Consider the following 16455-nt stretch of genomic DNA (forward strand, 5'->3'; position numbering starts at 1 on the left):
GAGCTGATGGCATCACATGCAGTGTCGGCAACAGCGGAGGGTGGAATGTAAACTGTTGCCAAAATAACACTGGTGAACTCTCTGGGTAAATAATATGGACGAAAACTTACTGCCAACAGTTCAATATCTGGACTGCAGAAATGACACTTCACAGTAACATGTCCTGGATTACACCATCTGTTGTTCAGAAGTACTGCCAGTCCACCTCCTTTACATTTGCCACTCCTCTTTAAATCTCTCTCTGCTCGTATGGTTAGAAAGCCAGGCAGAGAGACGCTGGAGTTGGGGATGTGATCCTGCAGCCATGTCTCAGTAAAACACATATGAACACATATAATACTGCATGTCTGGTACTCTGGCTGGGTCCTTTGTAGGGCTTGGAGTTCATCCAACTTGTTTCCCAATGATCTCACATTGCCCATCATAATCGACAGAAGAGATAGTTTGAACTTCCTTCTTCTCTCTATTCTCTTGGCTCCTGCTCTGCATCCACGCTGTTCCTTTTCAACTCATCAGGGATTTGGGGTTGTAGTTGAAGTATTATTTGTGCTTTTGAGATATTAATAAACTGCTCCCGGTTGTAAGAAACAACCCTGTTGTCATGGTGATGCGTCATAACAAATGTCCAAAAGTAGAAAGTATTAGGAAAAAACCTCCAAGCTGCACAGCATCTGACACCGGAGAGGACAGTTGTCCAAAAAAAAAAAGAAAAAAAAAAAAATCAACTGTATCCACCACAAGAGGAAGAGTTCCCAAAAAGAATAAATCAGAATCAAAAGTAACAGAGCTACTCCAATCTGCTGCCACCTTGAGCGGCGCAATTCTAGGTTGAGAATCTTGTTCAGATTGGGTCTTGGGCTGCTCCCTCTCCTGGATCAGTTTAGGCCCCCCATCAAATGTGGGGCTTATTTCCTCCCTGCCACACTCCCCGCCGGTGGCTGGTGTCTCTGCCCGCTGGTGTAGTTGTGGTTCTCGGTGAACAGGGCTGGGTGCCGAGGTGTGTACCAGCTCACTCCAGGTGGCTGCTTGCCGGGGCCTGGGCCCCTGGGCTCTGTTGGGCCTCAGCTTGGGGAGTGATGTGTCCCGGGGTCTCGGGTCTCTGAGTCCATGGCTGGATCTGTTCGTAGATGGCTGCCGGTGGGGCCTGTGGGCTCGTAGCTGCAGCTCTCTGGGGCTTCTGCATTGTGGCTGCTGGGTGATTCCCAGGGACTCTCCCCTGCTCTTCTCTAGGGGCATTGCAGTAGTCCCGGCGGTGGTTCTCCTGGGGTTCTGGGGGGCCTTTGGATGTCTGTGACTTGGATCTCCTCCGTGTCTGTCCCAGGTTCAGGGGGCCGGTATGTGGCTCCTCACACTCACTATTGCATATTTTTATGGAGATACTTTGTATACACAAGCGCACTCACACTCAAACCCACAGGTGTTTAGACTCAGGCAAATGTTCTATATTGAACCGCAGTTAACACAAAATAAATAAAATAAATAATAACACTAAATAATAACACTAAAAGCACTTTTTGGTAACAATGCTGTTATATATGTTTCTGCTGGTGTAGAAGCAAGCAGGGTGTTTTTCAATCTTTTCATCCTTCTTTCTCTCTTCCATTCTTTTCTCCTTCTCCCTGTTTCCTTTTGGCCCTCCACTCTCTTTTTCGTGCGTCTTATTTTTTTCCTTTTCGTTTCCATCCGTAACAATTGAAATATTCCCAAAGCAGTTTCTAATAAAGTTTCTTTTATAAATATCAAACAGAGCATTAAAGTATTAGCCGTAACGCTCCACTGTGAAAGTAAATCTGTTGGGCTTCTTCTTTGCACTCGGACAACAATTCTGAGTGCTTCTCTGCCGGAGAGGACACAGTTAAAAAAATAATAATAATACAATCTGCCAAATGTATGGCAGACTCATTTACTAGGAGAACTTACAAGTTATCCTACCTCTTACTCTGAAACTGACAGTAATATGAAGCTATGATCAGGTGAAGGGTTAAAGTGAGCTAGTACAGTTGGAGGGTCAGATGTTTTATCTTGGCCACCACTGCTGCCAAGCACATCTGGTGGCTAGGATAAAGGGCTGGGATTGGTGCCTGTCCTGGGCCAGGTGGCACCTAATGACTGAGCCTAGTGGTTGGGCCTGATGGGTGCTGTATTGTCTATGCGTACTGACTGTTGGTAGGTGCTTTCTGGCTTAGAACATTTTGTGCCTGGTCCATCAGCCATCAAAAGGCCCAAACATTTATGGCAGCTTTGGCTGACCGTACATAACGTTGATGGAGTCGGTGTCAGAAATGCTATTAACTATCAGTATAAGACACTTGCTTCAGTCTGGGTTTAAAATCTTACTGAAAGTGCTTTAACTTTATAGTGTCAACATAGAGTTATGCTGCACAGCAGCCTACCTGATGTGCAGTGGATGGGTGGTTCAGAACTTCATCACCTGACTTCTATGCCCATCCTTCTGCACTGTCGTAATTGCAGTCGTCCTGTGGTTTTTCCATGAGATGTGTCCCGCCTTTCTGCCCCTGTGGAATCAACTTTACCTTCACAAAGCAATAACCCTCCACCCATTTCCACCAACTGCCTGAAAGTAGGGTTACTGGCTGCTTTGAAATCCAGTTGCTACTGTAGGATTTCATTAATTCAACAATAGACACAAAAAGAGCAGAAGCACATTTCTTGACTAAGATGAATAATGTTTCAACAGTTTCAGTGTTTTTTCTTTCAGGTTTAAACGAGACAAGGAATTACAGGTCACCTATTTTCTTTCTCACTTTAATGTGTTACTTCATAATACTTGTTTTAAATATCTGTATTGTTTTGACCATAATCTTTAATAATGAACTCCATGAACCAATGTATATTCTGGTGTGTGCGTTTTGTATAAATTCCCTTTTTGGAACAGCAGGTTTCTATCCCAAATTTCTCTGGGATCTGCTCTCTCCTGTTCATGTCATCTCTTACTCAGGCTGCCTTCTGCAGGCTCAGGTGGTGTACTCCTCTGCCTGCAGTGATCTGTCCATCCTTGCCCTCATGGCATATGATCGGTATCTGGCTATATGTCGACCACTGGAGTACCACTCTGTCATGCCGAAGCAGAGAGCCATCACTTCAGTTTGTCTCACTTGGCTAATACCTTTCTGCTTAATGGCTGTAAACACGTTTCTTACATCTAGATTGAAATTATGTAGCCCACATTTAAACAGACTCATCTGTTTGAACTGGAGCATTGTTATGCTTGCTTGTTTTCCAGCTGAAACTACTGTTAACAGCATTGTTGGAAATTTGACAATAGCAATTTATGTTCTGCACAGTGTTGTAATTGTGTGGTCCTACATTTTTCTCATCAAAACATGTCTTGGTTCTTTAGAAAACAGGAGAAAGTTCATGCAAACCTGTGTGCCACATTTGATCTCCTTGTTCACTTTTTCTGTAATTATACTTTTTGATGTTTTATATATTCAATTTGAGTCCAAGAATGTACCACAAACTCTTAAATACTTTGTTTCTGTAGAATTTCTCATCATACCTCCTATAATGAATCCGCTTATTTATGGTTTCAAGTTGACGAAAATACGAAAACAAATTGTAGCAACCATAAAAATCAAATGACCGTATTAAATTTTTTGTAAAATTAAATTTCTGATCATTTCATGTTTTGTTTGAAGTTTTTCTTAATTAATTTTTCTTTTTATTCTTTTAATTCAGCTGATTTGTTTGATTTTTTAGGTTGCATATAGTTTGCATTCACATTCAATAAATTAGAATATTAATAAAAAGCTGATTTATTTCAGTAACTCAATTCATTGAAACACTAAAATAAAAACATTTTAATGCGGAAACGTGGGCTTAATGAATAGTATTTTTCATACCTGCTTAAGGATTGTTATTTTCAAAAGGTACTTTAAATCTGACAAACTCATGGAAACCCATATTCTAATTCATTGAATATGACTAAAAGTGGTTGTATTATTTCTTTCTTTATTTGTTCTTAGCTGTAAATAATAATGTAACTTGTCTTTTACTATATTGTATTCAAGATCAAATATACAATCTATATTTGAAACAATTTATAATCATAACTGCAAATGTGTATTTTTTTTTCTTTCTGAAGAATTCTCAAGAATTAACTTTGTTTTGCTCAAATTAAATGATAATTTATTTCTGCCAAAAAAGCTCTGTTCCTCTGTACTAACAACTGAAATTTATCACCTGAGCAAAAACTGTGTATCAGCAGCAAATAACACACACTTCAATGATTCTGTGGGCCTTACACAAATCAATACTGTACAAAATAAACTATTTAGGAACCACTACTGACCCCTGGGGAACGCCAGAAGTACTGTCCAAACATGAAAAACAGTAGTCACCCATCTTCACAAACATCTTTCTGTCAAAAAACTAACTCTTTACCCAGATCAATATGCGGCTCCTGATGCCATAACATTCACATTTATTTGCTAAAATGTTGTGAATCATTTTCTTTTTATGATTTCTACAGGTCCAGGAATATTCTAACTGTGTACTTCTTTTTGGCCTATTGAGTTAATAATTTCTTCTATTGAATCTGCAAGTGCTTTTGATCGGTTAGCTCTGAACCCTAGCTGACTTTCTGTGAATAATTTATTATTCATAAATATTTAACTTATTTTTAAATGTCTTGTATTTGTTTTCGTGTTCTTTGGTTCTCAGTCTTAAAAAATTTTCTGTACAGTGTCTTTTTCTTTTTACATAGATTTTGTAGACCTTTTGTCATCCAAGAATGGTCAGTGTTCTTATATTTCTTGTTATTTTCTTTTATAAGTTTCTTTTTATAAGTTTTGTAAGTTGACTAATTTTATAGCTTTGGTTAAATAAAAACAGGCAAATGGTCACTGGTGATTAATCCACTTATTATGTTGCTTGTGATGTCATTTGTAGATGTTATTAACAAAGGTAGCAGAGTGCATAGTTATTCTCGTAGGTCTGGTAATTTTTGATACAGGTGTATAACATGTATAGTAGTAATGAAGTTCTACGTCATTTTGCAATTAGTTGGATTAAGCAAGACGATGTTTAAATCTCCACAGATGAAAAATTCAATTCAGTTCAATTCAGTTTATTTATATAGCGCCAATTCACAACACAAGTTGTCTCAAGGCACTTCACAAAAGTCAGGTACATACATTCCAATTAAACAGTGCAGTCAGATTCAGTTATTTATTCAAATTGTATAAAACGTTTTTCTATCTAAGGAAACCCAGCAGATTGCATTGAGTCAGAGATTTGTAGCATTCCCTCCTCCTGGATGAGCATGTAGAGACAGTGGACAGTCACTGGCGTTGACTTTGCAGCAATTCCTCAAAAATGTTTAGTTATTTTTATGGGAAAACATTTCGTCCATCCATTCCCTAAACAGTTCAATACTTCATCCCGGTGTTTGATGTATAAAACTAATTATACGCCTAATTATTTTTTATATAATTGTTTTTATAGATTTCAGTCAGTACACATTCTACCAGGTCATTCACAGCAGTTGACAGTATCCAACACTCTGAGAAACTAGATTTGTATCGGTATTTATAACAACCTTACCACCTCCTTTGTTTTGTCGGTCCACGTGCACAAAATGATATATTTCAAGCTCTCAGTCCATTCCTCTCTCTGTATTAATCAGTTATTCTGATATTGAGATGATATTAAATGATTGTGTGAATTGATTCAATTAATCCTTAATTGTAAAATTTGCATGCAAATTCCTACAGTTGTATAATAGATAATTTCACTTCCTTGTTAATTTGATGATAGTGTTCATCAGTGTAATAGCCGCAGTTGGTTGGTGTTGAAGAAGTAGTTGTCTGGGTCAATGTCAGGTCCATTGTCCAGTAAATTGTGATCAGTGTATTGAAATGTTTGCAGTTCAATGTTGTCCATTTCAGTGATCCTCCGGGTAATGCCATCTCCAGTGCCTGTCATGCTGTTGTGTTATGGTTGAATGCAGTTATTTGTTACCTTATAGTCCAGTTCTTGTTCCTTTATGGTATCTGTCCTGTTTATCAATGCTCCTTAACCATCAGTACTATGGCCTCCTCTGGTGTTCCCTTAAATTTGATGAATATTTTGCATCCATCTCTATGTGCTCACCCCCGCTGTCAGTGGTCACTGCTCTAACGTATGATCGGGGCTTAATATGGGGGCTAGTGATGATCACATCATTCATCCTAGTGAATTGCTTCAGGCAGGAACTCTGCTCTTCAAACAGTTGATCCTCTTGTCCTTCTCATCACTATTCTTCTTTCTCTGTATGGCATGGCTGTGGTCAACAACAGCCAGAATAAAGAGTTTAAGGCTTAAACCACTGTCATCTTGTGTGTGAGTTACAACACCTAGTAAGAGAAGGTGTTAAACTGGTATCAGAAGTTAACTTCACTGCGCCTGAAAGCCCTATTTATAAGTGCAGCTCTACCTTCCACAGGCATGCTCTGCAGGAGTCGGTGGTGTTACCATGGACACTCCAGTACACATTTAGATTGAAGAAGGAGGGGGTTGCACCCCACCAGGGATTTGCAGTGTTCGGGTTACTGTGGTGGCGGCACCAGTGTGAAGATGGAGCCAAATTTCATGGCCCAGCCACTGTGGATGATCCGACTGAAGACACTGAAGACCCTATGGCCAGCCCTCATTATTTACGCCCTTATTGACGTAAACAAAGATGGCAGTGCCCATGGACTGAGTCGACGCCCAAATATGATGCAAAATTTGACTGGAAGCTTTTAGAGCTCAGTTCGAAATACTGGCAACTGCCAGCGGCTCATCGGTGGATCAAAGAGCTCCCCAACTCGCCATGTGTTTGATGGGAGACGCCACTGCAGTGCACCGCAGTTTGGTCTGTGTATCTGAGTGGAGCACCTGCAGGTGGAACTGAGTGGACGACGGAGATGTGGAGGATAATCTCTGCAGATGTTGGCAAATGATTGAATCCTGATGTGCAGACTAAACTGGCATGTGATCAGTTTGTGTGGGCATTGTCCCCACCCAATCTTAACCCACATGCAACTGGCCTGCCCACGCATCCTCCCACAGGTTCTGGAATATGCACTGGAAGAGAGATGGTGATGGCTTCTGTGCAGGGGCATGCCGAGTGGGTGCCACCAAGGATCACTTCAGCAACAGAATGTGAGATGGTGGCTTAGAGACCAGTGTGGCTGGAAGAAGTCACTGATCTGATAATGAACTGAACTGATGATGAGACTGAAATTACCCCTAGTCCACATCTCTGCCTGGGCTGTGGGAGCACTGGACATCAGGTGAAGTGCTGTGGCACCTAGACCAACACACTTGGAAATGGTCCAGGGTAGTAGGTGGTAAACTTTTCACCCCCACGCCTATGTCCCGCACACCCCTTCCACAGACAATCAACACAGATCTGAGCACCTGGAGAGACAGCTGGGGATTGCTGTGGTGTAAATTTGGTGGACTTCTGCCACAATCCTGCCTGCTTTAAAGGGGTGTCATTCTTCTGGTCAGAGTACTGTGAATAGTCTTTTGCAAGCCCCTCACTAGCGCAACAATCTTATCACCGCCTGACCCGCAGTTACCCTTCTTTCTGGACACTGATACAATGGGTGCGGTCCTATCACAGATGAGGACCGAGGGAGAAAGGGTGGTAGCCAACAATAGCAAAGCTTTGAGTACAGCGAAGCGAGGTTAGTACAGCAAAGTACAGTGAAGCGAGGTCAGTTTGGCTATCTGCCAAAACAACAACTGACAGTTCACATTCACCCACAGGACAGAGGATCAGTGTGGAAATGCAGATGATTGTATCCCAATGGCCATGCAATGCGATGGGCTACCATTACTGTGACTGGCGTACCCGAGCTGGGAACAGGCCCTGGGTCAGTAGGCCAGGACATACAGGGGGAAGAGGCAACCAGACCATAGTGAAGAGAGCTGCCAGTGATTGGAGCTGCCTACTGCTCTGGAGAGCAAAGGTAGATTCCAGAATTATAGCCAGTGGTGTTGTGGGAGGGGGAGCAGCATTGACCACCATGGGAGAAAATGGCTGTGCTGTCTACAGTGACTAAGGGACTGTGGGCCAAGTTTGGGGCACTGCGGCCTTTGGTTGGTATCTTTCAGTGGGCCTCGATGGAACTGGCCACAAGGAGAAAGACATGGCAGGTTGTGGTCCCCATAGCTCTGCAGGAAATGGTTCTCAGGGGGGTGCATTGAATCTGGACATGGGTCATTTTGGGGGGCCAAAGACTATTTGGCCCCTCCATAAAGCCTTTTACTGGGGTAGGTTTAGAAGAGATGCTGAGGACATCTGCATATGTCGTGGCCTCTGCACAGCTCGTAAAGGATTCCAAAGACAGTCAAGGGCTCACTTGCAACTGTTTCCTACAAGAGTGCCCATGCAGCAGGAGGGTGTGGGCATCATGGGCCCCTTTCAATGTAGAAATTGAAAGCTTTTACAAAATGGAATTCTGAAATCCATCCAAAGTGATCAGGGGAGGAATTGTGAATCCAGAGTTTTCTCCACCATGTGTAAGTCGTTGGGGATAGCCAAGACTCATACCACACCCCTCCATCCCAAAAGTAATGGGAGCGATTTAATCAGAGTCTTGCGGGACAGCTATCATTATCACATCAGACCACCAGAGTGACTTGGATTTAAACTGTCCAGGAATTGACTTCCTGTTCACCTGCCCTCCTGATGCTAGGCTGTGAGCTGAGAACTCCTGCACAGCTTGTATTCAGGTGGCACCCTGATGCGTCACAGACACCTGCGGGACCAGTCAATGCCAGGCAGCTGCAGAACCGGTTGGACAACGCACAAAAATATGCCCAAAGACATATTTAGGATGCTAGAGTAAAACAGAAGAGGAATTATAACATGCACTCCAAGGGGCTGTACTTTGTGGTTGGGGAGTTAGTGTGGGTGTACCCACCCACGCGGAAGAGAGGCAGATGCAAAAAACTGGACAGTCATTGAATGGAACCATGTGCTATCCTGGAGTGGTTGAGGACAGTCATTTACTGGGTTAGGTTGTGCCCCTAGGGGCATGCAGAGTATCCTAACAGCCCCCTAATTGGGTAAGAGCACCGGAGGGTGTCATTTGACCAGATGTTTCATTTAATCAGAGTAATAATAACTGAGATATTTGAATTATTTTAAAAGTTGTTTTTGTTTGCCACAACAGCTAAAGTATGATGGGCCATCACCCATTTTGCCAGGAAACGGACTGCTACTACATCTTCCAGCGTGTATTGCAGCTCTGATGTCACAGGCAAATGTGTTAAATAGTTAGCTCAAGCTAACTGCCATTTCCAGCCGTGGAATTTTGCCAATACTGCGCTCGGAGGTTAAATAGATGCTTGCAGGCTTGACAAAGCTGGAAATCTGTCTGATATCAAGAAGATCAGAAGATTCATATCCCTATCAAAGTCAATATACAGGCGAAGGTGAAAATCCTCAGAGGTTTCCCAAAAAGACGAATGTGGACCAAACTCCTGCTCCGCTTGTACAGAGACTGGATGGCCCCTACTAAAGGGCCCCCGATTCCATACTCCTGGAGCACCCCCCACAGGACAACACGAGAGACACAGTCGAATGCCTTCTCCAGGTCTACAAAACACATGTGGACCGGTTGGCGAAACTCCCATGAACCCTCAAGTACCCTGCAAAGGGTGTAGAGCTGGTCCAGTGTTCCACGGCCAGGACAAAAACCACACTGCTCCTCCTGAAACCGAGGTTCGACAATCAGCCAGACTCTCCTCTCCAATACCCTGGCGTAGACCTTACCAGGGAGGCTGAGCAGTGTGATCTCCCTGTAGTTGGAACACACCCTCCGGTCACCCGTCCGCCACGCAATGTTGAAGAGGCGTGTCAACCATGACAGCCCCACAACATCCAAAGACTTGAGGTATTCAGGGCAGATCTCATCCACCCCCGAAGCCATGCCACAGTGGAGCTTTTTAATCACCTCGGTGACTTAAGCCTGGGTGATGAAAGAGTCCAATGCTGGGTCCCCAGCCACTGCTTCCACCAGGGAATGGGTGACAGCAGGATTGAGGAGATCCTCAAGTACTCCCCAGTCGAGGTCAGCAGCTCCCCACACACACTGTAAACTGTGTTGGCAAAGCACTGCATCCCCCTCCTGAGGCGCCGGATGGTTTGCCAGAATCGCTTCAAGGCCAACCGGTAGTCCTTCTCCATAGCCTCACTGAACTCCTCCCAGGGCCCAGTTTTTGACTCTGGCTTTGCCTCACAGTACCTGTCAGCCGCCTCAGGAGTCCCACAAGCCAACCACAGCCGATAGGACTCCTTCTTCAGCTTGACAGCATCCCTTACTGCCAGTGTCCACCACCGGGTTCTGGGATTCCCGCCGCGACAGGCACCGCAGACCTTACGACCGCAGCTACAGGCAGCAGCATTGACAATAGATGCGGAGAACATGGTCCACTCGGGCTCAACATCCCCCAGAATCTGGTCAAAGCTCTCCCGGAGGTGGGAGTTGAATACATCCCTGGCCGAGGGCTCTGCCAGATGTTCCCAGCAGACCCTCACTATGCGCTTGGGCCTGCCAAGTCTGTCCAGCTTTCTCCTCTTCCAGCGGATCCAACTCATTACCAGGTGGTGATCAGTGGACAGCTCAGCCCCTCTCTTCACCGGAGTGTCCAAAACATGCGGCCGAAGGTCTGACGACACGACAACAAAGTCGATCATCAATCTCCTGCCTAGGGTATCCTGGTGCCAAGTGCACTGATGAACATCCTTATGCTTAAACATGGTGTTTATTATGGACAATCTGTGATTAGCACAAAAGTACAATAACGAAACACCACTCGGATTCAGATCCGGGAGGCCCCCAACCCTAAGGCAATAGGGATGCAACCCAGTCATTGACAGGGGTAAACCCCAACACAAGATGGTTGAGCTGGGGGACAACAAGCAAACCCACCCCAACCCGCTGGCTCTCCCCATGGGCCACACCACAGTAGAAGAGAGTCCAGCCTCTCTCGAGGAGATGGATTCCAGAGCCCACAATGTGGGTGGAGGTGAGCCGGACTATTTCTAGTCAATATCTCTCGACCTTCTGCACAAGCTCAGGCTCCTTGCCCCCTAGCGAGGCAACATTCCACGTCCCTAGAGCAAGCCTAAGCATCCAGACATCAGGCCACCGAGGTCTCCACCTTCATCCACTGCCCAATCCTCTTTGCACCGGTCCCTCATGATTCCCCCTGCAGGTGGTGGGCCCACTGGGGGATGGCCTTGTGTCTCTCATTCGGGCTTGGCCTGGCCGGGTCCGATAAGTCCGGACCCCAGGCCTGGCTCCAGGGTGGGACCCCGGCTCCATCGTATGAGGTGACATTCGTGCCTCGATTTTGAGGACCTCATGAAGATGTCTTGAACCGCTTTTTGTCTGACCAGTCACCTAGAGCCTGTTTGCCATGGGAGACCCTACCAGGGGCATTTAAGCCCCAGAGATTTGCACACATTAAAGCACAGAGACATGCCATGTACACATAATAATCAGAAGAAATCATTCAAATTGAAATCATTAAAATTGAAAAACTGGGACTATTACCATGCAACATCCCAGTATTTCTATTGAAAACTATTGCAATAATCTAATTTAAACGCCAGTCGGTAATATTTGGTTTACATTGGAGTTAGAATCTGTGACTTTCCAGATTGAATGTTAAAATCACTGAGCAAAAAAAAGCTAAGCTTAAGCTAACACTAAACATACATAAGTTGCTTTTACTTGTTATTCTTTGTGTAAGTTTTAATGTCAAAGGAAGTTTAATCCTTTCTACTCTAGTTTCCAGCCCTCATGTTTCAATTAAGTCAATTATGAAACTTTACAAAAACCTAGCAAACAGTTAGGTGTCTAACTTTAACTGAAAACGTAGAAGTCAAACTTACTCTAACAAACCTTATGGATGACGAATGGGATGTAACTCCAGTTCATTGTGTGTGAAGGCAGATTAGTGAATACTTTTGGCATTACAGTTTATTTTCAGTGAGTGACTTCTGTTAGGTAACAATGTTGTACAGGTCCTTCTCAAAATATTAGCATATTGTAATAAAGTTAATTATTTTCCATAATGTAATGATGGAAATTTAACATTCATATATTTTAGATTCATTGCACACTAACTGAAATATTTCAGGTCTTTTATTGTCTTAATACGGATGATTGTGGCATACAGCTCATGAAAACCCAAAATTCCTATCTCACAAAATTAGCATATTTCATCCGACCAATAAAAGAAAAGGGTTTTTAATACAAAAAATGTCAACCTTCAAATAATCATGTACAGTTATGCACTCAATACTTGGTCGGGAATCCATTTGCAGAAATGACTGCTTCAATGCGGCGTGGCATGGAGGCAATCAGCCTGTGGCACTGCTGAGGTCTTATGGAGGCCCAGGATGCTTCGATAGCGGCCTTTAGCTCATCCAGAGTGTTGGGTCTTGAGTCTCTCAACGTTCTCTTCACAATATCCCACAGATTCTCTATGGGGTTCAGGTCCGGAGAGTTGGCAGGCCAATTGAGCACAGTGATACCATGGTCAGTAAACCATTTACCAGTGGTTTTGGCACTGTGAGCAGGTGCCAGGTCATGCTGAAAAATGAAATCTTCATCTCCATAAAGCTTTTCAGCAGATGGAAGCATGAAGTGCTCTAAAATCTCCTGATAGCTAGCTGCATTGACCCTGCCCTTGATAAAACACAGTGGACCAACACCAGCAGCTGACACGGCACCCCAGACCATCACTGACTGTGGGTACTTGACACTGGACTTCTGGCATTTCCTTCTCCCCAGTCTTCCTCCAGACTCTGGCACCTTGATTTCCGAATGACATGCAGAATTTGCTTTCATCCGAAAAAAGTACTTTGGACCACTGAGCAACAGTCCAGTGCTGCTTCTCTGTAGCCCAGGTCTGGGGAATGCGGCACCTGTAGCCCATTTCCTGCACACGCCTGTGCACGGTGGCTCTGGATGTTTCTACTCCAGACTCAGTCCACTGCTTCCGCAGGTCCCCCAAGGTCTGGAATCGGCCCTTCTCCACAATCTTCCTCAGGGTCCGGTCACCTCTTCTCGTTGTGCAGCGTTTTCTGCCACACTTTTTCCTTCCCACAGACTTCCCACTGAGGTGCCTTGATACAGCACTCTGGGAACAGCCTATTTGTTCAGAAATTTCTTTCTGTGTCTTACCCTCTTGCTTGAGGGTGTCAATAGTGGCCTTCTGGACAGCAGTCAGGTCGGCAGTCTTACCCATGATTGGGGTTTTGAGTGATGAACCAGGCTGGAAGTTTTAAAGGCCTCAGGAATCTTTTGCAGGTGTTTAGAGTTAAGTCGTTGATTCAGATGATTAGGTTCATAGCTCGTTTAGAGACCCTTTTAATGATATGCTAATTTTGTGAGATAGAAATTTTGGGTTTTCATGAGCTGTATGCCAAAATGATCCGTATTAAGACAATAAAAGACCTGAAATATTTCAGTTAGTGTGCAATGAATCTAAAATATATGAATGTTAAATTTTCATCATGACATTATGGAAAATAATGAACTTTATCACAATATGCTAATATTTTGAGAAGGACCTGTATTTACGTTCACCTGATGTGATACACCTGTGTGGGATTTTAGCCATTTTATAAGGAAATAAGGTGGAGGTGTATTTATTTATTCCTCACCAACAATCACATTTTTATTACATTTTACCACATTTTTAAGCCGTTTTGACTTTATGTGCAGATTCTGTATGGAGATGTGTATCCTCCAGAACTTTCTCACCATTCTTCTCTGGCAATCCTCCTGTATTGTTGTGTGATTGTAATCAGCCTCTGGGTCCTCTATGTCATGTCTATCTGCCCCTGTGGAATCAACTTTACCTTTATGAAGCAACACCCAATCAATGTGCTACACTGCCTGAAAGAAAGAGTATGGGCTGGTTTGAAATCCCACTGCTTCTACAGAGCACCTTAAATTCAATAAGATTAGACACTAAAACACTGGTTAAATAGCAGAGAGGCATTTCTTAACCAACATGAACAATGTTTCAGAAATTTCAGTGTTTCTTCTTTCAGGTTTAAATGAGACAAGAAATTACAGGGTACCTCTTTTCTTTCTCTCTTTGATGTGTTACTTTGTAATCATCCTTGTAAATGTTTGTGTTATTTTGACAATAATCTTGGATAATGAACTTCATGAACCAATGTATATTCTGCTGTGTGCTTTTTGTATGAATTCCCTTTATGGAACAGCAGGTTTCTATCCCAAATTTCTCTGGGATCTGCTCTCTCCTGTTCATGTCATCTCTTACTCAGGCTGCCTTCTGCAGAATCAGGTGTTGTACTCCTTTGCCTGCAGTGATCTGTCCATCCTTGCCCTCATGGCATATGATCGGTATCTGGCTATATGTCGACCACTGGAGTACCACTCTGTCATGCCGAAGCAGAGGGTCATCACTTTAGTGTCTCTTGCCTGGTTAATACCTTTCAGCTTTATAGCTGTAAACACTATTCTAACATCTAGGTTGAAGCTATGCAGCCCGTACATTAACAGACTCATCTGTTTGAACTGGAGCATTGTTATGCTTGCTTGTTTTCCAGCTGAAACTACTGTTAACAGCATAGTTGCATATATTACAATATTAATTTACGTTCTACATAGTGTTTTAATTGTGTGGTCCTACATTTTTCTCATAAAAACATGTGTCGGTTCTTTAGAAAACAGGAGAAAGTTCATGCAAACCTGTGTGCCACATCTGATCTCTTTGTTCACTTTTTCACTAACACTCCTGTTTGATGTTATATATATTCGGTTTGGCTCAAAAGATTTACCTCAAACCTTTAAAAACTTTGTTTCTATAGAATTTCTCATCATACCTCCTATAATGAATCCACTTATTTATGGTTTCAAGTTGACGAAAATACGAAAACAAATTCAAAGTTTGGTCACTATGAAAATGAAAATTGTCCTGTAGTCTTATATTTTGTGTAAAATTAAGTTTCTGACCTTTTTATGTTTTGTTTTGATGAAGTAATTTCTTTAATTATTCCCCCCCCCACACACTTTAAGTACAGTAAGACGTATTAGTAGTCCTACTGTTTTTTATATGTCTTTTGTTCATTAGTAACTAATCATGTTCTTTGCCTTTTACTGTTCACAGGTAAAATAAACAATTAATAATTATGAGCATAATTTGTCTTTTTAGTTCAGGAATAATGCTCTAACTTTTGCCTGTCAGTTAACTATGTGACTTTATTGGTTTATTGTATTTTTAGTTTGGCTTATAATCATTTTTGTTTCCAATATTTTGTTTAATGTTATTTTATTTCCATATTCTGTTTTTTGTTGTTTTTATTGTTGTGATTATTTAACATTTATAGCATATGTATAATACATGTAATGTTTAATCTTTGTTTTAAAATGCTTATTTAGATGTAAGAATCTATGCTGATAAGAAGCATAGATCTCTATCTCTAGTATCTCCTCTATATCATCATTAACACAATTGCCTTTCCTCAGTCTTTTAAAGCAACATCACCTCTGTTAATTGTACATTTCTGTAATTGTTCATCTTTACCTTGCTTAGCCTTGTTTAGCTCATTTTTGGTGTTGTTTGTTTTATTGTTTATTTGTATTTTCCTCCTGTTTTTGCAGTATATGTAGCACCTTTTTACACTTTCTGGGTATGAAAAGTCCTCTTCAAATCAAAACTCAGTGATTAACCTGTAAAAATGTGAGTTTTTGTAGACACATCTTAAATTTCAGCACTTGCTGCTCTCCTTCCTTCCCCTTAGTGTATATTTGAGTTCCAGAACGTCCTAACCTGTTTGCACTGTTCATCCTCCTGCACTACGTCACTATAATCGGCCTCTGATTTCTCCTCAATATGCGTCCTGTTGTTTGCCTCTGTGGAATTAACATTAAGCAGCAAACTTCCACCCAACTTTCTTACTTTGATGTGCTGCTTAATAATTGATAACTATTAATATTTGTGTTGTTTTGACAATAATCTTGGATAATGAACTCCATGAACCAATGTATATTCTGATGTGTGCTTTAGGTGTGAATTCCATTTATAGAACAGCAGGTTTCTATCCCAAATTTCTGTGGGATCTGCTCTCTCCTGTTTATGTCATCTCTTACTCAGGCTGCCTTCTGCAAAATCCGGTGTCATGCCGAAGAAGAGGGTCATCACTTCAGTTTGTGTCGCTTGATTAATACCTTTCTGCTTAATGGCTGTTAACACGTTTCTTACATCTAGGTTGAAGTCATGCTGCCCGTATTTAAAAAAGGTGTGTTTGAACTGGAGCCTAGTCATCCTTGCTTGTTTCCCATCTAAAACTACTGTTAACAGCATAGTTGGAAATTTGACAATAGCAATTTATGTCCTGCCTAGTGCTGTAATTGTGCGGTCCTACATTTTTCTCATCAAAATATGCGTCAGTTCAATAGAAAACAG

The 16455-nt window shown here is 42.5% G+C and overlaps 2 protein-coding genes across 2 annotated transcripts; both read left to right on the plus strand.

The window, feature by feature from the left end:
- The first annotated feature begins 2679 nt into the window (after window positions 1-2679).
- On the plus strand, window positions 2680-3603 carry LOC124871854 (olfactory receptor 11H6-like). The gene has a single exon (XM_047371465.1). It carries the CDS (start codon window positions 2680-2682, stop codon window positions 3601-3603), a length of 924 nt encoding a protein of 307 aa, XP_047227421.1.
- A 10428-nt stretch (window positions 3604-14031) lies between these two features.
- Window positions 14032-14970, plus strand: LOC124871791 (olfactory receptor 1D2-like). The gene has a single exon (XM_047371354.1). It carries the CDS (start codon window positions 14032-14034, stop codon window positions 14968-14970), a length of 939 nt encoding a protein of 312 aa, XP_047227310.1.
- Window positions 14971-16455: the final 1485 nt, after the last annotated feature.

This window comes from Girardinichthys multiradiatus, chromosome 7, assembly GCF_021462225.1.
Source record: "Girardinichthys multiradiatus isolate DD_20200921_A chromosome 7, DD_fGirMul_XY1, whole genome shotgun sequence".
Taxonomy (NCBI): Eukaryota; Metazoa; Chordata; class Actinopteri; order Cyprinodontiformes; family Goodeidae; genus Girardinichthys; species Girardinichthys multiradiatus.